A 24,143-nucleotide genomic window follows, 5' to 3' on the forward strand; every position below is an offset into this window, starting at 1 on the left:
AGTTGTTATATTGATATGTTGTTGTATTGTTGTGAGGGTTTGTTGAGATGTTGTTGTATTAGGGTGTTGTTGTGCTAAAGTGTTATTGTGTTGAAAAGTTGTTCTGTTGAGGTGTTGTTTTGTTGAGGAGTTGTTGTTTTGAGGTGTTGTGTTTGAGTGTTGTTCTGTTGAAGTGTTTTTTTGAAGTTTTGTTGTGTTGAAGTTTTGTTGTGTTGAAAAGTTTTTCTGTTAAGGTATTGTTGTACTGCTGTGTTGCTGACTAATAGTTGTTTAGAGGTGTTGTGTTTGAGTATTATTGTGTTGAATTGTTGTGTTAAAGTGTTGTTGTGTCGAGGTGTTGTTGATTTCAGTTGACTATAAATTTAGTTAATAAACTATTTGAAAAACTGAAATGTTTGTGAAGCGCTTCCTCTTACATGAGAGACGACACTTTTTTGAGTTGAAGGTTTCATTATAAGCTTAAAACATGATGTTAATTATAACTTTAAACGGCAACAACTACTATTGATGTGATGCATCTGCATCTTCTATCGAATGAAATTGGGACTTAAGAGTAGCAATAATAATTCATAATTCACCGAAATGACCAGCTCAGTAGCTGTCATTTCATTCACCATTTTAACTTGAGAATGTTTAAAAAACGAAGATTGATGGCGTAGGAAACCTGCCGGATGGTGTTCTTGCTCGTATTGTTGGGCTGACGGTCGGTCGGAACAATGATGAATTGAATCCAAAAAAATGGTTAATAAATTAATGCAATATGTAAAGTGGTGTTAAGTAAAAAAAATGATATTACGTATAAAATGTGGTAATCTAATTTATAAAGTGAAGTAACTTGAAGCAAGTTGTCATTATGTGAGATGAAACGAATTGCTTGAATGCACCGTGCTTTACATTACTTAATCATCCTAACTACCAATCAATCAAAAATGTAATGGAATCACCCGGCTTTTAGTCAATCAGCAAGTTAGGCTTCAATTAATTCAATCATTCTCAATCAACTGATCAATCAACCAATCGATCAAACAATTGCATTCTATATTCAGACTTCAAATTTTTTATTGGACTCCACAGCCAGTCCTTTTATTGATCATGCGATTGAATGTTGTTGGCCTGTCTTTTCAATTATTTTGACAGATAAATATGATCAAACGCATTAGATAGATTAACAAACTTTGTTTATTAAATGTTTCTTTATTTCCCAATGCTACTGTCCGGGTCACATCATCATTGTATCTTATTCAATAGTTTCAAGTCTCATGAAATTTTTGAATATTGCAGGATATATTATTATAATTACAATAATAACATTGTAATAATAATAATATGTTTGCGCTTTGATTAGTAGAAAAATGCCGTCAAACTTGAAATCCTTCATATAAACATCTGTGAGGAAGTAAGTGGGAACGAAGAGAGAAAGAAAAGACGGAAACAGGAAAATGTTGCGCACAGCCTGGAAAGGTGTCAGTCCATCATTTATGTACTTGAAGGAGTTATGCAGATAAAGAAACAAAAATTGAAAGAAACGCATGTCAAAGGACAGTCGATATTGACTAAATAAAATCAAAATCAGTCGGTTGATACGGATTAAATTTTATTACGAGATTACCGTGTACACATCGCGTTTCATACTTTCCTTTCTTTTTCCGTTTTCCAATTTTTTCATTTTTTTATTATTTTGTTTTTGTAAAATTTATTTCGAATCTAGAAATATCTGAACATTTTTTTTCTACAGCGTACATTTTAGCGGATGATCGCATGTGGGCTTTATATAATCCAATGTTGTTTTTCCGATGTTATAATTTCCTTCTGTTTCTCAGCTCTTCAGTAGGCAGGCACTGTGGTGCTCACTGCTCAGTGTGCCAACCTGTGAATCAACGGGGCGAAGTTGTTATTATTATATTTTCTCATTTTCGCGCCAACGTAATTTTATTCAAATCATGTAAACAGAACTATTATAATTATTTGACTTTTAGTAGTAATAGTGAACGAAGACCTTATGCAATGTAGCATTATTTAGTAGAATGATATTTGAACCAAGTATACAAGCAGTGGTGTGTGGTGTCCCGTTCTTCGGTTCGATAGTTGTCGCGAGAAGCACTAAATAAAATTTGAATGGCCTAAGTAATTGTTTCATTTAATGCGATTCCGTCGGGAGTTCTGTCCGCGGGTTGTCTTTCAACATCTTCTTGCTTCATGTCGTTTGTTGCGGTTGTAGACATTTTTTGCTTCCTGAGATTTCTTGGCCTGTTGTTTGATATTGAAGAAGCGCGTTCATTGTGTTTTTATTGGAGTCATCACGAGTGTTGTATATTTCAATTTCTGTAGATAAAAAAATTTAACAAAATTATAAAGGTCTGCATATCAAAGACTACGTACAGGCACCTTTCCGGTTGATCAAAAATTTAATTTTCAACGTTAATTGTATGAGCCGTTTAGACAGAATCTTTTTCAATTATCAAATTTTCAATTATTATCTAAATAATGATTAAAATTAAGTCATTTTTTAAAATAAAAGCAATATGAAACACATTTCGTTTTCAAAATTTTGTGATCAACTGAGACTATCTTCATTGAAGTTATTTAGTCCTATTTGTTGGCTTGTGTCTAGTGTGTTTGTAATAATGTATCGGTGCCATGTTGTCGGTCCTCTGATGTTTCCTGCCTGGACTCTTTATTGCGCGCTGTGCCCCGTATTGATGTTCATGCTGTTTGTTGTTTCTGCTATTTCTTCTGCTTGGTTGTCTGGTTGGTTGGTTGGTTGGTTGGTTGGTTGGTTGGTTGGTTGGCTGGCTGGTTGGTTGGTTGGCTGGCTGGTTGGTTGGTTGGCTGGTTGGTTGGAAAAATATTTTACCTTAATTAGAAGCGGCGACTTAGTCATAAAATTCCAGAAAATTGAATTTTTTGGCGTTTGTGCCATTTTTTTATTCATTAAACAAAAGCAAATAAAAATGCAACAGCAAAGAAACGGTATTAATCTTTGCCACCCACTTTTACAACCAACATTACGGGCAAAAACGACAGCCAGACTCTTTTAAATTACTTATTGATTGGATTAAGAGGAATAAGTTGTTATTGATGGCGATCAATCAGCCGCCTTTTGAAGGTTCATTGCTTCTTTTCGTTTGTTTTCTGGTATTTCAAGAAATTTTATTTACACGTTACGTGCGTCTAAATGTTGTGTACACTTTACACACGAATAAAAAAATATTGAAAATTATCGTAAAAAGAGGCAAAAATTTTATTTTTGTATATTTGCTCGTATTTATGTGGGTTTCATCTGTCGGCTATCTAAAATAAGTTTGTTGCAATGTTTATTAATCAGCAGACCATTTTTTTCAACATTCCTCAGAGGGCATCAGATTCGTGGGTTCCAGAGTTTAAGAGGCCAATGAAAAGCTCTTATCGATGCAACTGAACAGAACGGATAGAAAAAATAGTTCATTGGCCGAATTTTCAACATGAATGCTTTTAAATAGCCCATTTGAAGTATTAGGGATTAGATAAATTAAAGAAAAAAACGGAATTGCGTTGTAATGAGCAGCTTTAAAAACTTTATATATTTCAGGTTTCAAAGCCGCAGCCAGAATCAAAACTTTCGGAGAAGATTGAAAATTACAGTTAAACATTTTTGACCGCCACGACTAAGTATATATATATATATATATATATATATATATATATATATATAATCTATTGCAAATATAAATATATAAAAATACACATCGTTACCTTTTTGTTTGATAGACCTCTTACATTTGCATTGCATTGCATATATTCGCATATCGGTGTTTTACCCGTGTGTTTGTGCTCGCGAGTTTGTGAATTTATATTCGGTCAGCCAGATAGCATTCATACGCACATGAGAAATGTTAATAATATGTTCACATTAAACATTTTTTTGAATACAGCAAGCACGGCGAGCACGAGGCATCACTTCAGAGGGCAGAAGATGGCGTTGTGGCTGCAACTGATCCCAAGAGTGCATCAAGATGGATGGCATGCCGATGTTGCGATGGATGATTATGTTTACAACAGGCCAGTGCAAGGTAAACGTGAGAACGTTGCAAGCCATGAGGAACAGGGTAATAATAATAAAGTTGATGTTGGCGACTATGCTGTTGATGAAATTTTGGACCATAAAATTGGTGAAGAAGGAAGTGATGAGGCTTTAAACGATGATTATGACTTGGATTTCGGTACCAAAAGTGATGTCGATTTCAAAAAACATCAACTGCATAAGCTGGATTGTCGAGAAAATTTTCAAATTGATGAAGATGTTGATAACATTATTAATGGGAATGTTAATGATTGGGAGTGCTTCGAAGACGATACGACACTGACAGACAAACAAGTGATAAGCTCCGCATTGAGTCATTGCTACAGAAATGATTTTAAAAATTTTAAAAACTATTTGACGAACTGTTTGCTTGAAATCGACAACTTCAATTCACCACCGCAAAAGTTTGACAACTCACTTTTTACGTTTTTAAAACCCTACTACTACCAACTTGGACAGCGTGCACCTTTGTTTAATGGACAACAACATCGTCAAAACAATCCGTTGATATTTCATTATTTTGCCTGTCCCGGCTTTTTCACGAGTCATTGGTCAAATGCATCACATCATAATCCACTTCATGCATCGTTTGATCAACTCTATAAACAGCAAACTAACCTGACTTTTCAAACGTCATTCAATAAAACAGACAACTTTTCTTTCTACTCAAACGACAGCAATGAAGAAAACATGACAGACCATGAAAAGTTTGAAAAATGGTTAAGTCATTCGACCAACGAGTTTCACACCTCGTCCAAATACGTCAATTCTCGCTCAACGTTTCACAAAAACAATTTCAACGCCGTAAACTTTGATACAAACGGCATCATTGAAAGTAAGAAGGACAACCCGAGTCAGCGCGGCTGGTCTCTACTTACAACCACAATTCTCATCGGATTGGTATTCTTAGTTTTAAACGTTTTTCTTTTTATCACCACTTTTGTTCAGTGGCATTTTTTGGGACGAAAATTCAAGCGTCGTTTAGATACGAAAATTGACATTTCTGATTTTGAAAATCGATTAAGCGCTTCAAAATTTTGTGATTCGGTTGATTATTTACTAGAACACAACAAGCGATCAAACCGACTCGATAAGAAAACTTTGCAAATAACTCGACCTTGCGAAATGAAGCACGAAAGGAAGAACGAAGGTGGCTTAAAAGAACCCTCCTTTTTGTGCAACCACACAGATATCAGCAGCAGCGTAAACAAACTGCAAAGTTCAACCAGCCTCACGAACTACATCGACAACATTCTGAATGACACGAACGCGAGCACAAATTCTTTGAACAGAAATGTATCAAACAAACGGCATTTCGAAAAGTTTTACACTATCCCTAAAACATCAACAAACTCGATCGTGTTAAAAAAGCAAACTGACGTGCAAAACGGGAACGCCAGCATTGATTTTAATTCGAACTGCAATGTTGAATCAGCTGATTACAGTTTCGCTTCATTTATCATAGATAAAACAAATTACCTAACCGCTTCCAAGTGTAATGATCTAAACTCTTTGAACATCTCAACTTTGAACAGAATTAAAATGATTGATTACGATAAACTGGATGACCAGAAATGCAAATATAATGTCAGGTTCAGTGAAAGTCAATCAGTCAGACAATCAGATATTCAAACGCTGCATTCAAACAAAATGCTTCACCATCATTGTCCTCAACATCAGCAACCTCGTGTTCAGCAGCAGCAGCAGCAACCAAACTCCGCTGAGCATCCTATCAACACTCCCATCACGAATAATTTTCACTCTCAAAATACCTCAAACCCGTTGAATTTATTATTAAAAGAAAATGATCTCACGACAACAGACGAATTGAGTCCAAAAATGAGACCCGTCTGTTACGCAGCACCCAGCCTTCCGAAAAACGACACTTCTAAATGTAATGTATCGACCGTTGTATGATATTTTTAATTGTTAAAAAATGTATCTATCAATGTATCAAACTACAGTTTCGTATTTTGTGTTCACTACATAACTGTTATGATTGGACAATGCATTAAATTAGGAAGATAAAAACTTCTAACGATTATCACTTATTTATTTGTTTAAACACAAAACACCGCATCGTTAAAAAATTGAATATTAGTTCTTCACGCTAATCTTTGCAGAATATATAGAAAGCACAGAGATACATAGGAACGCCCACAAAACTTGAACACCTCATGTAAATGTATGATGCAAGTGTAAGCGTGCATGAGCAAAAACAAAGTTAAAAATGACAAAACTGATCTATTGTTATCCGATTTTTTACTGAAAAAATAAATGTTTGTTTTAAATAGAAAAAAATATAAAATGAAGTGTAAATATAAATAAAGACATGGCGTTTAATGTTAGACAAAAAAGGAAAAATGGAATATTTTGTTCAATGTACAAATAAAAATTATACTCCCGAAATGTTATGCGTAAAATACAATAAAGTGTGGCATAAAAAAAATTTATAAAATAAAATAACTGTAGAATTAAGTAAAACAGTGGAAAGAGTAAAGAAGCCAGCGCTGTAAGATATAACCATTTAATTAAGCACTCAGCGGACCGTACCTAATATTAATGAGAAATTATTGTAGAAAACTACAGATAGAATCAGTCGGATGCACGTGCAGTGTAAATGTAATTTAGAGGCTAGTGTGTGTGTGTGTGTGCAACTATTTTTTTATATGTAACCAAATGGATTTCTACTGTATGCCCACCAAAATTTGCACAAACTTAAACTTTAAATTTTAAAACAATTTTTCCATTTCAAAGTTGCTACATCCTTGTGGCGATACAAATGATTTTCATAGGGGAAAAATGTGTGCAGATCTTTAAACGAACTTACACACATGTAATTATTTATTGCTTGCTGGTAAAAAAAATTAGATGGTCTAATTATTTTAACTGAATAAACTTATTCGTAATTGTGTCTATAATAGATTAATAGAGATAATAGATAATCGATATTAGAGATGAGAAATATTAAATAGACGCTGCAGAGCAGGTAAGTTACGTTACTGTATTTCTTTGCTTTCGTCCACGTCGTCAATCTCTTCCTCATCAAACTCTGCTTCATCTGTGCACTTGGCTTCTTGGTACTGTTGGTATTCTGAGACGAGGTCGTTCAGGTTCGTTTGTGCTTCCTGGAATTCCATCTCATCCATGCCTTCGCCCGTGTACCAGTGTAAGAAGGCTTTCCGGCGGAACATCACAGTGAACTGCTCCGATATACGCTTGTACAATTCCTTATAAAATTGATTTTCAGTGCATAGTGAGAAATATAATTCAAGTTTGTCAGTAATTTAAATCTCATTTTCAAAATTCAGTGAAATACATTACTAATGAATAATATATCTTCTTCTCATTCATACCTGTATCGCAGTTGTGTTTCCGATGAAGGTTGCAGACATCTTCAAGCCGCAAGGAGGAATGTCGCAAAGAGAAGTTTTCACGTTATTGGGCAGCCATTCGACGAAGTAAGGACTATTCTTATTCTGCATGTTCAACATCTGGTCGTCCACTTCTTTGGCGGAGATCTTCCCTCTAAACATTGTGGCGACAGTCAAATACCTGCAAGTGTTGATAACAATTTAACACGATTTTATTCTTTTCAAAATTACAATTTCCTGCTAAACTAGATCATGTAGATTAAAAATTTTGCATTAAAAAAAATCACAGTTTAAATGTATAAAAAGTAAAATCAGTCTAAATTGACAAATTCTTTAAAAATGTTTAACGATTTCTCAACTTTAATCATCACCGGTCCTCACCTTCCGTGTCGAGGATCGCAAGCTGCCATCATGTTCCTTGCATCGAACATCTGCTGGACGAGGGCGGACACGTTCAGGGCTCTGTACTGTTGGCTGCCCCTGGCAGTCAGGGGAGCAAATCCAGGAACGAAGAAATGGAGGCGCGGAAATGGGACCATGTTCACTGCCAGCTTCCTCAGATCGGCGTTCAACTTTAATTTGTTTAAATGTTTTATATCAAATAATTTAAATAAAAAGTTTTTCATGCCGAAAGATCCTTTTTAAATATTTATTATTGTTTTTTGCTTTTTCGTTATATTTTCGATTTTTGATTTCAAAAGTTTCAAAGATGGTTAGCTTTATTGAGAACAAATAAACAAGTTCATTGTCCTTTACAGTTATTCAACAACAGTTGAGTCTAAACAACTGTAAAATGTAAATGTAAAATGGTTAAGCGTAGAAGATTATTTAAAAACTAACCTGTCCAGGAAAGCGCAAACACGTGGTGACTCCACTCATGGTTGCAGAAACAAGATGATTCAAATCTCCGTAAGTTGGGTTTGAAAGGCGGAGGGTCCTGAAACAAATGTCGTAGAGGGCTTCATTGTCCATGCAGAACGTTTCACTTGTGTTTTCAACGAGATGGTGCATGGCCAGTGTGCAATTATACGGTTCAACGACTGTGTCCGACACCTAGTGAGTGACGCGTTAGTTTTAATTTTCAATTTTAAAAAATGTTCGCAAGGTTTAGATGTTTATAGCTGTTAGAAAACAGATGATCTAAGTTAAGAATAGCTATAGAATGTGTTGTAATGTGATGTAAAGTTTACAACAGAATTAACAAACTTTTGGGGAAGGGACAACAGAGAAGGACATCATTATACGATCGGGGTACTCTTCATTCATTTTAGTGAGCAGCAGAGTACCCATGCCAGATCCCGTACCTCCCCCTAACGAGTGAGTCAGCTGAACTCCCTGGAGGCAGTCAGCACTTTCTGCTTCACGACGAACGACATCCAGCGCAGCATCCACTAGTTCTGCTCCTTCAGTGTAAAACCCTTTGGCCCAGTTGTTGCCCGCACCACTGTGGCCTTCACGTCAAAAACATTAGTGCTGCTGATATTTTCAAACTAACTTTATCAATTGTTTATTTAAAAAATGGCACGAGCAGCCATATTTTACTTGCAAAAGACGCTTTGAATTTGATTTTTTACATGGATGTGTGTTTTTGGAGATGTTTTGTGATATAAAAACAAAATTATCACAGAAAGCAGCTTATTTCGAACACGGGGAAAATTGCTAAAAATTATTTTTTATATATGGGAAAAAGTTTTGGGAACATTCGAAAATATTTTTACTAATTTCAAAGTTTTAATAACTAATAATTACCGATTAGCTTTGGTCTCCTAATCATTACTTAATTATTATTAATTTGGATTGATTGAATAAAATTTGATTTGATTTATAAAAATAGATAGCCAGAGCAATGTATTAACATTTAGCTCATATGAAAAAAATGGCTGATTTCAGTTTTATAGACGATGATAAAGTAGCAAGCTTACCAAACACAAAATTGTCGGGTCTGAACATTTGCCCGTACGGACCAGCCCTTGCGGCGTCCATAGTTCCTGGCTCCAGATCCACCAAAATTGAACGAGGGTAATATTTGCCTCCTGGTATCAAATTTAAAGCAATTAAATCATGTATTATCGACGTTAAAAAAAGTTAGACAAGAATTCTTATAACCAGTTCCTTCGTTGTAGTAAACGTTCAGTCGATCGAGTTGCAGGTCGCTAGTGCCTCTGTACATGCCCAGCTGATCGATGCCATGCTCCTCCGATATTATTTCCCAAAACTGAGGTTGTTCATTTTATTTTCTTTCAATTGCTTACAGTAAGAATTTGATTTTAACGCGGCAAATTAAATAAAAATTCTGTAAATGTAAATAACCTTAGTACCAATCTGGTTACCGCACTGGCCAACTTGCAAATGAATGATTTCTCTCATTTTAATTATTTGCTGTTATATAATTATAATATATACACTTCGATAATAAATTAGTTGACTTATTTTTGTAAGAAAAACTTTATTTAAGAGTTTATAGAAGCTGGGAAGCTAGTTGCAATATTAAAAGTTGGCCGCTGCAATTCATCAATAAATAAACGTCATCAAAATTTTGACTACGTTATCAATAAGCAAAGATTATAAACATTTTGTTTACTCTTTTAATTCTTCATTATTCTGTTGATATACTTGTGAAGTATTTTAAATTAATAATTCAATTTTTTCTAAGTTACCTTTAACTAGTTTTTTTATAACAAAACTTTTTCAAGTAAACATTTTATACGTACACGGAAAAAATAACAATAGAAAAATATATTTTAAAAATTTTTGTTGTAAGTAGACAATTTCAGGTTTGACGGCTACATAAGTTTTAGCAATTTTTTTCTGTAATTATATTTTTTCTCTTTACTATTTTGCATACTTTTTAAATTTTGACACCAAGAATTGTCAACGTACCGTTCTATATTATTGCTTGTTCATTGTTAAATTTGTCGTGCAGTTGTTAATTTAAATCTTCATAAAAAAAAAAAAAACAAATTGGCAACTTACTACTGGCCTCCATATTTCCAAATGGCTCCGTTCATTTGTTTAAACCTTGCAATCATTGTAACAGTCCTGGTCACATTTTTATCATTACTCTTCAACAAAAGCGTAATAAACAAAATGAATCGCGTTATATAACACGCCAACCTAACACATCATGATACTAACATACATATCGCATGTTTTGTATAAGTCTGAATCAATTACAGTTGGACTTCTTTTGGCGAACTTCTATACAACGAAAATCTCTATACAACGAATTTTTATGATGTAGGATCTTGAAATTTTACATATAAAACTGTTTCTATAGAACAAAAAAATTCTCTATACAAACAAACAAAAATTATAAGTTGAAAGAAATATCCGACCAGCAAACATTCATTGAATTGATATGGGCTGTGTGATTCCACTCATTTAATAGGACTATCTTAGAACCACATTTATTGTTTCTTGCTGTAGTATTCTTTTTTTTTCATATGTAGTATTCATTTCATAAATATATAGCATATAAACACTTTCTAGTCGTTATAGAATTTTTTCACAAACAAATTCTATATAACGAAATTTCTATATAACGAATTTTTTCCTGAAACCATCAACCTCGTTATACGGAGGTCTGACCGTTGGTACATGCATGTTGCTTGAGTATTCAAACAAAATTTAGGCATACTAGAATTCCTCATTCATTCATGATTCATTTCATTATGTATCAACTTTTGTCAAATCATTGACCTTATTTAGCTCATTGATTCCAAGAATCATTCCTTTATTTAACTCAGTGATTTATTTTAAATTATTCATTTATATAATTCATGCATCAACTCATTAATACAATTCATTCATTTATTTCATTTATGCATTTATTTCTTTCATACATTTATTTAGTTCATCCATTCGTTTATTTAATTCGCTAATGATTTTAATCCATTTATTCGGTTTGACGATGATAATTCACTCAATAAATCCCCCATTCACCTACTCATTTCATTCTCTATCATCTTGACTGCATCAATCAGTCTCGGGTTGAATTATTTGTAATAAGTAATCGGAGCACAAAATATGCAAGGGCATGAATACAAAAATAAACGAAGCACATGCTTTGCGGACATTGTTTCGTGTTTTCGTTCAACAAATCTTGCAAGTTTCGACCGACATAACGAAGACGGAGAGTCGTTTTTTTATGAATGACTGGCACTGCTCCACGCACATTCGTACCCACCGGCACGCAATTCTTGTACGTAGTAAACAAGCGCAGGCTGAACGTCACAATCATGTTTATTTAACGAACGTACACGTGATCAAGAGCCGTGCGCTCATTGGCTGTTTCATGTTGATGAATGAAGCAAGGAATTACGTAGGTTTCTATTTTTAGTCCCAACCAACGTCGGTTGAATTTAATTTACGTTGCTTTCCATAGAAATAAAATGGATACAAAAGATGGTATTTTTAATATTTTCTTTCTTTCAACAAAATTATCAATATTTACATGCGATAGAGCAATATTTATTTAATTAATTATACAATAGTATTCAATGTACTAAACGCAAAATCTTGACATTTAAAATTTTGATTTAAAATCATTTAAAATATAATTCTAATTTTAAATCAAGATCTGTTTAATTTTGATAAGTATGATAATTTATAAAATCACAGACTTAATTTTAGTAATATTATAAAAGTTTTAACGAAAAGATTATGTATACAAATTTATAAGTCGTTCATAAATTACAAATTCCATAAGTTCTTAACCTATGGAGTTTGTCCACTCCACAACATGGAAAAAAATATATATACATGGCCCACAATTTCCACAATAAACAGACGCTCTTAAAGGGCGTGTTTCTTTAATCAGTTTATTAAAATTTATCGATGAAAATGCATAAATCAAGTTATATATTATACATTACATATAAATTTATAAATTAATATAATTTGTTTTATTCCGTATGCACGTGCAAGCACTGCATCATATTGGTATGATAGTCTGAGTTTCGGACAGACGGTTCGCGAACTATGCCAACGCATAATGGATATATATGCCCTGAAAAGTGAATAGCTGATCCAACATTCAGCCAAAAGTACTCGGTATGGCAAGCAGTAGCATACCATAAATTACCTACAAATTTAAAACAAATTTAATTCTTTAGAATGATAAACAATCTATTAAACAGTAGGCAATTTCCGTCTATCAAACAATTCTTTATCAAGATAAAATTCAATCCCTTGCTCAAATTTAGATGTTTTAACAGCTATGATGGCAAAAATTAATTTTCTACTAACAATATTTAACAATTGTTCTAAAATTTAAAAAATGATGGTTTTAACGAAAGTTGCGCTAGAGCATAATAACATTGATACTGTAGGAAAGTAAAAAATACCAAAATATTTCCATAAAATGGCTAATGCCAAAAACGAATGTCAAATTTTGGCCGAATGTTTGGCTAGGCCGAACATTCGGTTCATCTCTAGAAATTGCAGCGTGTGACATGACATTTCTAATCAACTATGTTAACTTGGTGACAATTAACTATTTCATTTACAATCTTAGAAAAACTCTTATAATTATACCAAAATTATAACAAATAACAATAACAAATACCAAAAATATTGGGCAAACGATCTTTTCATATTATTTGTACATTTTGAGAGTCTTTGACTGTGTCTGGCACCAGTTCCGGATCTAGAAGACAGTTGTGTGCATTATATGTATTAAAAGTTAGTAAAAGTGGTTGCTTAGGAGAATGAGGTATTTTTGAAAAAATTGACGTTACCAAAAACTTTGGAACCGGTTTAACACTGGAAAAATTTTGAAAAAATTGGCGAATTCTCCTACCCCAGGTAATCAACTTCTTTTTGTTGAAAATTCTCCCCTTTCGGTCATCAACTTATTTCAAACATTTCCTCTCCGGTGATCAAATAAACCTAAAATTGTATATAAAATCTTAAAGACAAGAAAAAATTCGAAAAAAGAATTGCTTGTTATGTGTAGATTCATATAGGATAACGTTGCGAAGATGTTTCATACATTTGCAATGGCGGATTTCCCGTTATCAACAGTCTACAACCATTTTGTCGGAATTTTTTAATATTTTGCCACCATATATTGCTTAATTACCTTTTAAATATTAAAACACAGATGTTATACATTGAAAAGGTAAATTAAGATAAAGTTGTGTGAAGCAAAAGAAAAAGGTTGGATGTTTTTCCAGACTTTAATTGATTAATGCCAACAATTCGGTAGAACTCATACAGTACAGTATATATATATATATATATATATATATATATATATATATATAATTATTATATATTTAATTACGTGCGTTACGTTTTATTACGAGCATAGGAAAAAGAAATTGTTTTCATACGCGAAGATGCTCAGTTCATCATTCCATTTATCATTAAACATAACATTCAAAATGTTCGAAATAAGGTATTTGGATAGATCGACTGATGAATGGATAGATGGATGGATTTGTAGCTGGATGAGATTATTTAAATAAAAGTTGGTTGAAACAAATAGCAGCTGCTTCTCAATACGTCATCAGATCACCTCCACGCAATTCTTTCATGACCCCTAAACAAACTCACAAACTAACAGCGCATTCATTCGAAACAGTAGATTGAAATCTGTTTAGCCATTCACTATGATGATTATGTACAATAGTAGTTGTATCGGTGGTATATATATATACATACAACATATATATAAATAATGTAATTATGCAGACATATACATACATACATTCCTACATATGTACATGAATTTTGAAAAATTATTTGAAAACCAATCATGAAGGCTAACAGAATTGTTTTGCTTACATAAATTTATTGTATAAATTAAAATTAATAAATACTGTCTGAGAATTATATGCATTATTAAATATATTATAAAAATTATTTATAATTATTAATTATGTATTAAAAACATTATTAATTATAAACATTATCAATTTGGTAAGCATTATTCACATTCTTAACTGAACAAGCTGTCGTTGCAGCACTCCTCATTCAAGAAGAATAAATTAAATATAGTTAGGATAAAAATAAAGTTTAACCTTCTAATCATACCATCATTTTCTTAATCATTTGGTTATCATAATTCTCATCTTCTTCATCGTCGTCATCATCTTCGTCGTCGTCATCATCATACGTCGTTGCCGTCAAAATACAAGCAACAGTGAGCATCTCATTATTATGCAAATATGCCGGAATTTGCGTCAACGGAGAAAAAATAAGTTGGCCCCACCCACCGTGACCCACTTACGGAGCCTATGACGTCATATACACAAACGTGGGCGGAAAAAAGAGAAATTGACGAGTGCCGTTCAAAAGTAGTCGCAGGAAAGTTTAATAATTTGTTTTGTAACTAAAAGCACTCCGATTCCGTTCGCTTGCGAGTCTCACGGTGGCAGAAACGATGGGAAAGGTGGCAAGTAAGTGAAGGAGTCAGTCAGATGCAATCTGAAACCCGTGTATTTGCATTGCAGTCAACAACAAATCATATTTCATCTTCCGCTGGATTCCTGGTTCTTAATAAGAATAAAGAAGCATGAAGTCTGCCGGTACATGTCTTACCACCACGGCCACCACCAGCTCTACCACTAGTCAATCGTCGTCTGCCCCGGAATCTGAGAGGCCATCAATTGTTCGTGTGGGGTTTTATGAAATTGAAAGGACTATCGGAAAAGGAAATTTTGCTGTTGTCAAACTTGCGAAACACAGGATCACCAAAACACCGGTTGGTTGGTTGGTTGGTTGGTTAATTCAATTGGTTGGTTGGTTGATTGGTTAGTTGGTTGGCATGCAATCTTCTATCATTTGTTTCATTTTGTTTAATTAATAAGTACTTTTGCTTTTGGTTCTAGTTCTAATAACAGTGATAAATGAATAATAAGTCCTTAAGTCGTCTTGATGAATTGAGAAAAAATTGAATTAAAAAAATGAAATAAAAAATGCGGTTAAGAAAAGTGATGCTAGAATTTTGTTTAAAAAAATGGTTCTTTTTGCTTTTAAAATTAACATTTATTCAAGGACAATTACAATTAATAATATAAATAAATTATTCAAATTTTAGGTTGCTATAAAAATAATTGATAAAAATAGACTAGATGAAGATAACCTGAAAAAAATCTATAGAGAAGTTCAAATTTTAAAATTGCTTGATCATCCTCACATCATTAAACTTTACCAGGTTTCACTTTTGACTTCCATATGTAACAGTAATTAATTTATTCATTATTTTTTTAATTTGAAAAATGAAATCAATATTTCTTCTCAAAAGGTTATGGAGACAGCCAATATGTTATACATTGTGTCGGAGTATGCAGAAAATGGAGAAATGTTTGGTATGGCTTGCTGCTTGCATATATTATTAATTGTTCAGTATAGATAGTTTGGATTAGATCTTACAAATTAATTTGATAAGGATGTTTGTTAATCGTCCAACACAGAATACATTGCTAAAAGTGGTAGGCTGTCAGAGATGGAGGCTTTTTCAAAGTTTAAACAAATTGTCGAATCAGTGGAATATTGTCACAAAAACCATGTAGTGCACAGAGATTTGAAGGTCAGTTTATGGGGTTCAAAATTGAAGCTGCACAAAAAAATAGATGGCAAAACTTTTTGATTATTTTGTAAAATTTGTTTTATTTATTTTTTTTTATAAAAACTTCTCAAAGGCTGAAAATCTTCTACTGGATGCAGATATGAACATCAAAATTGCAGGTTTTAAAACGTTTTATCATATACCAGTTATTTTTTTTATGAATTACATATTAATGTGTTTTATTACAACTTTGAAATAAAATTAAGATAATGCATATATTGGTTACAATTTATTTGCCATTTATCTGCATAATTATTTTTCAACGCCCCTGTTTGTTTATCATTTTTTAAATATTAAAAAATTTGTTAAATTATTTCTACATCAAAATTTGTCACACGTCTAAAAATGATTCAACTGTGTTGAACTAAAGTCTGACTGAGAATGTAGGACATTGAACAATGAACAAACAAACATTCAATCCTCACATCAACTTTAGTATAATTTGTTGTTGTAACTCTTATCCTGGCTTCCTGTTCTAATAGGCACAATCCGTCTGTTCTTTGTGAGCAGTTAATATCTGCTTCATATTTCAGACAGGTTCTTAATAACATAAACTTTAAAAAATGGGATTAATAATGAAATTAGAAAATTTTCCCTAATATTTATATTGGTAAATAATCTGGGCTAGCACTAGTATTTTTGTAATTTTTCCATCAAAAAGTTTTAAAATATAGCATTCTACGAAATTAGAAAACTCAAGTTTTGCTGTATGTATTTTTGGTTGAAACTGTTTCATGATGAATTTATTATGTTTTTTCTAGTTTTATATTTTTTTTTGTTGACCTTTATAAATTAAAAAATTCTAGATTTTGGATTTGGAAATTTTTTCATGACGAATCAACACTTGAGTACCTGGTGTGGCTCTCCCCCATATGCAGCCCCAGAAGTTTTTGAAGGGCAGAAGTACTTGGGCCCTCGAGTCGATGTCTGGGTCTGTGACTTTTTCCTCTTCTCAGTTGTTTGATATAGAGTGATTTTGCTTTTCATTTTTTCACCACAATGTTAAATGCCATCTTTGTGACTTTGTGTGTACTATTAGTTGGCGCATATGTGGTCTTTGTAGCGCTGATAACATGGTTAGAATTTGGTTGTAGAGGAATAATATGTGAGTTCTTCTGCAGTTGCCAGTGTAACACAAATGGATAAAAACATGAGGTGTTAAAAATGTTCTCCACCATGTTCCCAGCAACTTAGTAACTCGTGAATATCGTCCAGTTGAATATGTCTGTGATTAGATACTTTCATTTTATTAATTTTAGAATCAGCTTCATTGGTTCAGTGTGTTTGATCAATAAATTTTATTTGTTGATCAATCATTTTAAAAACTCCTCATATTTTTAAAATTGATAAATGTTTCTCAAATTTAATATAACAGAGTTTGGGAGTGATTTTGTACGTGCTGGTTTGTGGTTCACTGCCGTTTGATGGACAGAATCTTTCTACTCTAAGAGACCGAGTTCTTGCTGGAAGGTTTAGGATCCCCTACTTCATGTCCACTGGTTATTTTCTTCTAAACTCTTCTATAGATTAAGTGTTAAATGTTTGTTTAATAAAGATGTGTTGTTTTTACTTCATAAAATTTTATTCTTTTGGCTGCATTTAATTAATTGTATTGCATAAACATTATCAGATTGTGAAAACCTCATAAAAAAAATTCTCGTTGTGGACCCAAAACGTCGCTATACAATATCCCAAATTAAAAAACACAAATGGATGACATCTAAAGAAACTTTGGAACCTCCAAAAACGAGTCTGCTTACGGAAGGCTGTCCAATAAAGAGAGGAGCGAGGGAGATGGATGAATGTGCTCTGAAACTTATGCAAAATTTAGGAATGGACCGTGCCAAGATAACTGAAGTATTAATTTAAATATTCAATTGATTTTGTTTAAATTTATCAGTTTTTATCAAGGAAAGTTCAGCTCTTATTCTATATTTATTTCCTAGCTTCTTCACATGAAAATTTTTGGAATAGAGATATTTGTAGTTATATTTTTGAATTCATGTATTCAAATTTTTTCATCCGTTGATTTTAATTCTGCAGGCTGTTCGAAGTGACGCCTTCAACCATTATTCGGCCATTTACTTTCTTCTTCTTGAAAAACTTCAGAAGCGAAGAGCAGCATACTTGATAGCGGTGGCTAATGCAACAACAGGAGGTGTTGCCACTGCACCAACCATCAATTTTTCAAAAGAAGCTCCTACCAGGAGACCTAGCTCCATTGCTGATCAGGCTGTCATGCCCAGACCAAATGTGCTTGCTGCTGCAAAACAAGGAATATTTAGTCAAACCACAGACTGTGTACAAATGGTACCTTTGTTGAATTTTCCAAGCTCTCAGAGAGAGGTTGAAGAAAAAAATATTATTGCTATGCAACAACAAATACAGAAACAACAGCAATTATTTCAGCAGCAGCAACAACAACGAGAAAAAGTATCAGTTGATGAGGGATTGGACATGGAGTGTGGATCTATGTGCAGTCGGGATAGCAGCCAAGATCTTCCATATTATGGGTTAAGATATCTAAAAAAATATGACAGAAGTCGAGAAGCATTAGGCAATTTGAGTCACAAGGACTCTTCAAGTTTTCAATCAGTTAGCACAGGTGTTGGCACATTTGATACTCCAAGTTTGAGTTTTGACTCGGAATATGAGCAAACAAGTTTCAATGCAACTGTTGATCCATCCACAATTACTAGCACTAATATGGCGACACCAGAAGCTTTGCATGCAATATATTCTCCTGTGATACCAAAGTTTATCACAAGCTCTTTCACAACAGCAACGTCGTCAACAGTGGTTGGAGCAATTTCAAAAAGTGATGAACCTGCAAAAACTTGCAACACTCCTTTAGTTAATGTACCTCATTTCTTGATATCTAAGAATGGTAACAACACTTCTCTTCCGCACACGATGACTCCTCCATTCAGCGCAAAGTTTCCCCATAATAATACATCAGGTTTGACTGTTTCCTCAATACAGTCCAACAATAATGCTGGTGGCAGTAGTTACAATAACAACAAGAACGGCTCTAATGACGTCAGAGAAGCAAGGTCTCCAGTAAACTTTCGTGAGGGCCGAAGAGCTTCAGACGAATTTCTTGCTGCAGCTGCTCGCAGCAATGCGGTTCCATTTCGACACCGGTTACGTGAAACTTCAAAGGCTTGGTGTGTTGTAAATGACCAACTTTCTAGCAATGTTATAAACAGTACTGACGAGTCTGCACAGGTGTATCTATCGTCAGAGAATGAGGCATTGTTGGCGTCGGCATCATCAAATCCAACTAGTGTCGGGATTGATGCAGCTGCTGAAAATGTTCATGTAGAACTCAAAGTGCCAAAGTTACAAAGACGCGCAGAGATGGATTTTTCAGATCCAACAATGATCGACATATCTGCGGAAGAGAGTACGAGATTACTTCATAGTCGCAATATCCTACAAACGCAACTTCATCACTACCTCGTCCAGCCATCTCTTTTACTCGCTGCAACTGCATCACCAGTTTCCGCTGAACTCATCCCACCCCTTCTACATCATCATCTACAAAACTTACAGATCGACAACGCGATAAATACCCATGTTATTCATCAACAGCAGCAGCAACACGTCAGCCCTGTATATGCCGGAATGACGTTTAAATCACCTACTTCAATCGCTTCTTCAAACGTGACTCAGGCCGCGGAATCATCTGATCTTCACTCATCTCGTTTGAAGAGAAGAAGATTCGTCAGGCAATCGTCGTATCGTTTGTCTCAAGGATCAGATGGAAGAGCGGGCTCCGATGTTTCCACTGTTTCTTCTGCTTCTTGGGTTTCCTCATGCGAACCACTTTCACCCACGTTTGAAGTCATGGACGAGGACGAAAGATTCAGCGACGATTCTGATACTCTTGATGATGAAAAAAATTGTGAAATTAACAAATCCCAAGCTAGAGCGAGAAAGGAGGAGAGTAGAGATGTGACTGACATGGAGTGTTGAAAATATCTCCAATGTATATATTATTGTACATATATTGCCTAGTTTTTGTATATTGAAAACAAGTATTTAAATGATATGTAGAAATTGCGGCATGGCGTTAATGATGCTTTGCTATATGTTCATATTTAGATGTACATAGCTAGATATCAGTGTATTTAAAGTTATTAGGATCATTTTACATTTTTTACTTTTAAGATCTATTATTAGTAGAAATCACAATGTTCAGAGCGTTGTAAACTAGTACAGTACAGATTGTGATATTACGGGGTAAGTTGTAACAAACCCAATGACAATTTTAATATTATTGAGGATTGAAATATTTACATTGTTAATGAATATGTAGAAGATAATATTCTTATGGTTTGAATGTGTTGTTGTTGTTATTTTGCTTCCATTTAAATAGTCTGGTTGTTTTATCATTCGGTCAGTTATCTTTCATTTCTTGAATAGCGTGATTGGATCTTTAGAAGAAAGTGGAGGAGAGTTGTTGCAATTTAGTGACGCTGAAGGGAGGATATGGATGTTCTTATGGCTGTTCAATCCGTTCATATCTTTAAAGTAGTTTGGCCATTTACTTTGAATTACTTCATTTTTATTTCGTCACTTGGCCAAATTGATTGCGAAATAACTTGATCCCGGTAATGATATTGCATCTGACATTTGTAAATATTCAGAACATATAATCATGTAAATATTCATCTGTAGCTTGTACATACGTCTGCATGCTACATTTAACTTATGAATTTCCATTTTGTGCGTATATTTAAACAGACAGTTACACTAGGTCAGTAAAGATGTTTAGCTGCAAGCACTGATAACATGTACACACGCACGCATATACGTATTTGTGTGTGTATGTATGTGTGTATGTATGTATGTATGTATGTATGTATGTATGCATGCATGCATGTATGTATGTATGTATGTATGTATGTATGTATGTATGTATGTATGTATGTATGTATGTATGTATGTATGTATGAATGTACGTATGTATATATTCTACACATACATATTCTGACCACCAGACTAGTATTACCAGAGAAATCAAAATTCACAACTCTCCAAACTCATGGCACTTTTTCCAACTCGCTTGAACATTTGTAATGAACATGGTTTCATTTTCAAATACTGCATTTATTTCTTTTCATCCGTTCATTTATTCTCAACTCTCCAATGCAAAATTCTCTTTGTCACAATTGCCAGATCAGATTAATTTACTTAATTTTTAACAAGCTCTTTTGCTTAGCACTTCCTCATAAATTCTCAATGATTTTCGACCTTCTATCTTTGAGTTTTGTTTTCACTTTCTAAATGTGGCTCACCTCTTGAAACTATTCTTTCTTTTGATATCCGTTGATTGTCGATATTTCCAAGTTTGTTTTACTCATTCTTTCATTGAAAAAATTCATTTTTAAACCAACTTGCAGTCGGTCGCAAAGTTTTAAAAGTTTTAGAAACGCTGTTGAAATGATCGAAATGGTTTGTTTGGTTTTGAATGAGGAGTTAATTTCTTAGGCACAATTATTTTTTGCAACTCCAATGAATTATTCAAATCTTTTTTGCTCTTCTTGAATTTAATTGATTTTCCTGCAACTGATTGGAGCCAATTTACAATGTGTGCGCCTGTTGATTCAAAATTGAGTTAGAAGATGGCATTTTTCTAGGAAATGATTTTTGATGTGCATAAAAATACTTTTGTTTTCATATTCGTTTAATTCTCAAAATCTCTTTTGTCATATGTTTCTTTTGAAAGAACAGATTAATTTATTTAGGTTGACATTTTTCATCTATTTCTATAATGTCAAAATTTCGAGTCACCTTTTTTTTTTATTGTTTTATTTAGTGGCTTTTGTTTATTTTGTGGACATCAGAAACATTACATAAGACCTGTCCAGTGTCCAATGTGTAATGCAATCAACTATACATATGTTGTCTTGCTTCTATGAAGACTGTCCTTTGTTTTTTTTATCATGATATGAAAACTGGTGAATTGTTGGATCATGCATAATTGAACTTCTGTGTTGTAGCTATTTTTTATTGTCAGATTTTCATAAATTTGACGAGTTTGTGATATGTTCATAAAATACCTCAAATTAATTAATTTAGTTTCAAATAGTTTTTTTTTTTATCAATATACTGATGACGAATGCATAAGACTCACCCACGTACAAACTCCTTTTTTCACACACGCACGCACGCGGTTATTTATTTTTATGTGTGTATGTGAGTGTTTCGTCGTAGGTTATATGTTGAACATTATGTAATTTCATGATTTTAAATATTTTTATGAACAGCTGCAATTTTTTCATTTTAAAAAATTTATTTTCATTTTGCAATGGTGTCCTTTTTATGCGAAACGGAGTAGGTAACACCTGTTGATAGTTGATTTCGTTTGAACTTTTTCATAGATCACCAGGAAGTTAATGGAGGCGTTAACACTTGTTCGCAAGATTTCGGAGGTAAGGAGGATAGCAAAAAATTGGAAACAACCAACATTTCATTGGAAATAAATTTGACCGTGGAATAGTGCTCGTTTCATGAATTTGGCTCTATTTGCTAATTTTACTCTGTTTTTCAATATCTGCGAAACGAAAATATTGAAGATGGTATAGCTGAAAAAATTCGAAAGGTGTAGTTTAGTGGGCAAAAGTGTTTTAACGACATTTATCACAGTGTAAAGAATGAACGCCGTTATGGTAAGTTTGATAAACTCAAAACATCCAAGACACTGCAAAAACTATAAATAAACTATGAGAAAGAAGCTGATGTCATTTATGTCAACATTTTACTGCTTTTCTAATTACCTACATCAACATACGTTATTGTTTATACTTTCATCTCACACAACAAAAAAGAATATATATATATATATAAAAGTTATATATATAATGTATATTTATTTGTTATTTATTTATATATTTATCTTTATCTTAATGTTTCAGTTTTTAACTTATAAACAACTGTTATGATGAATGTTTTTGCATTTGTTGCAAAGTTTTGCAAATGAAATAAGATAAAATTTATACTGAAATGTAATCAGTTTGGACACATGATTCAAATGTGATGCCTGCTCGTGGCTGGCTGGCTTCTTGCTTATTAGTTCATCAAACTTGAAGTACACTTGAAGTCGTTAATTTATTAATGCTACATTTTTATCTTAGTTCATTGGGGTTGATTGTCAATTCTATCATCTTCATGATGATTCTGTTGTACGATCAAAACCATTTGATTCGTCGCGTAAATAACTGCATGCGACCTTTTGTCACGTGTTACAATATTTTAACAATAACTGGTAAATTTGCCCACTATATATATATATATATATATATATAGAGAGAGAGAGAGAGAGAGAGAGAGAGAGAGAGAGTTTAAAAAAGTCACAGCATTTTCAGCGTTGCTTAATTTTTTATTTAATTTTTCAATCTTTCTTACGATGAATTTCAGTTGATTATTAAGTTTTAATTTTATGGGATAGTACAGCTCGACTTAAGAAATCGACATTACCGAGACGACACACAAAGAGATACAAAGGACTCGTAAAAACGTTATTAACATCGAAACAAAGTAACAGTAACGTATATAAAAAAAGCTTTCCTATTTTAAACATGCACTTGTGTATGAGTTAAATAAACTTAATAATCAACTGATATTCATCGTAAGAAAGATTGGAAAACTAAATAGAAAATTAGGCAACGCTGAAAATGCCGTGACTTTTTTAAACAACTATATCTGATAGTCTGAATCCTATATATATATATATATATATATATATATATATATATATATATATATATATAGTGAAATATTGAATGATTACTTTTTTTTGACCTTCGCGGCAAATTCATCATAATGGCAATCTCTCATCTCAGTGTATGCAGAATTTAGTCATCCTTTTTGTCTTCTGTTACATTTTTATTTCGAACTTTGTTACGTGAATTTGTTGTCACCTAAATGACTAACATGTTTTTTGTACTTTTATTTATTTATGATGATGATTTTTTTCAGTTATTTCAACCAGATTTAAGGTTTGTTCATTTTTATTTTGGAACTAGTCATCAACCAACAAATTTCACATTTTTGCTACTAGATCTTTTATTTTTTTTTTAAATTCTTGTCGCCTTTTTTGCTACGCTGTTACAGTTGGTGCAGATTT

General features: G+C 33.1%; 3 protein-coding genes across 3 annotated transcripts; 2 read left to right on the plus strand and 1 right to left on the minus strand.

The window, feature by feature from the left end:
- Positions 1-3,880: 3,880 nt before the first annotated feature.
- HELRODRAFT_162779 (hypothetical protein) lies at positions 3,881-5,977 on the plus strand (the record flags this gene model as incomplete). Its single annotated transcript, XM_009024881.1, has 1 exon — positions 3,881-5,977. One exon carries the CDS (start codon positions 3,881-3,883, stop codon positions 5,975-5,977), a length of 2,097 nt encoding a protein of 698 aa, XP_009023129.1.
- Positions 5,978-7,059: 1,082 nt separating this feature from the next.
- On the minus strand, positions 7,060-9,801 carry HELRODRAFT_155967 (hypothetical protein; the record flags this gene model as incomplete). Its single annotated transcript, XM_009024882.1, has 8 exons — positions 7,060-7,290; positions 7,417-7,615; positions 7,816-8,006; positions 8,275-8,487; positions 8,641-8,885; positions 9,357-9,467; positions 9,541-9,649; positions 9,745-9,801. 8 exons carry the CDS (start codon positions 9,799-9,801, stop codon positions 7,060-7,062), a joined length of 1,356 nt encoding a protein of 451 aa, XP_009023130.1.
- A 5,152-nt stretch (positions 9,802-14,953) lies between these two features.
- HELRODRAFT_67067 (hypothetical protein) lies at positions 14,954-18,136 on the plus strand (the record flags this gene model as incomplete). Its single annotated transcript, XM_009024272.1, has 9 exons — positions 14,954-15,142; positions 15,479-15,595; positions 15,686-15,749; positions 15,855-15,970; positions 16,083-16,128; positions 16,816-16,940; positions 17,385-17,508; positions 17,640-17,866; positions 18,053-18,136. Coding segments are annotated over 9 exons (1,092 nt in total), but the record flags the coding sequence as incomplete, so codon positions are not given.
- Positions 18,137-24,143: the final 6,007 nt, after the last annotated feature.

Source organism: Helobdella robusta (assembly GCF_000326865.2).
Source record: "Helobdella robusta unplaced genomic scaffold HELROscaffold_4, whole genome shotgun sequence".
Classification (NCBI taxonomy): domain Eukaryota; kingdom Metazoa; phylum Annelida; class Clitellata; order Rhynchobdellida; family Glossiphoniidae; genus Helobdella; species Helobdella robusta.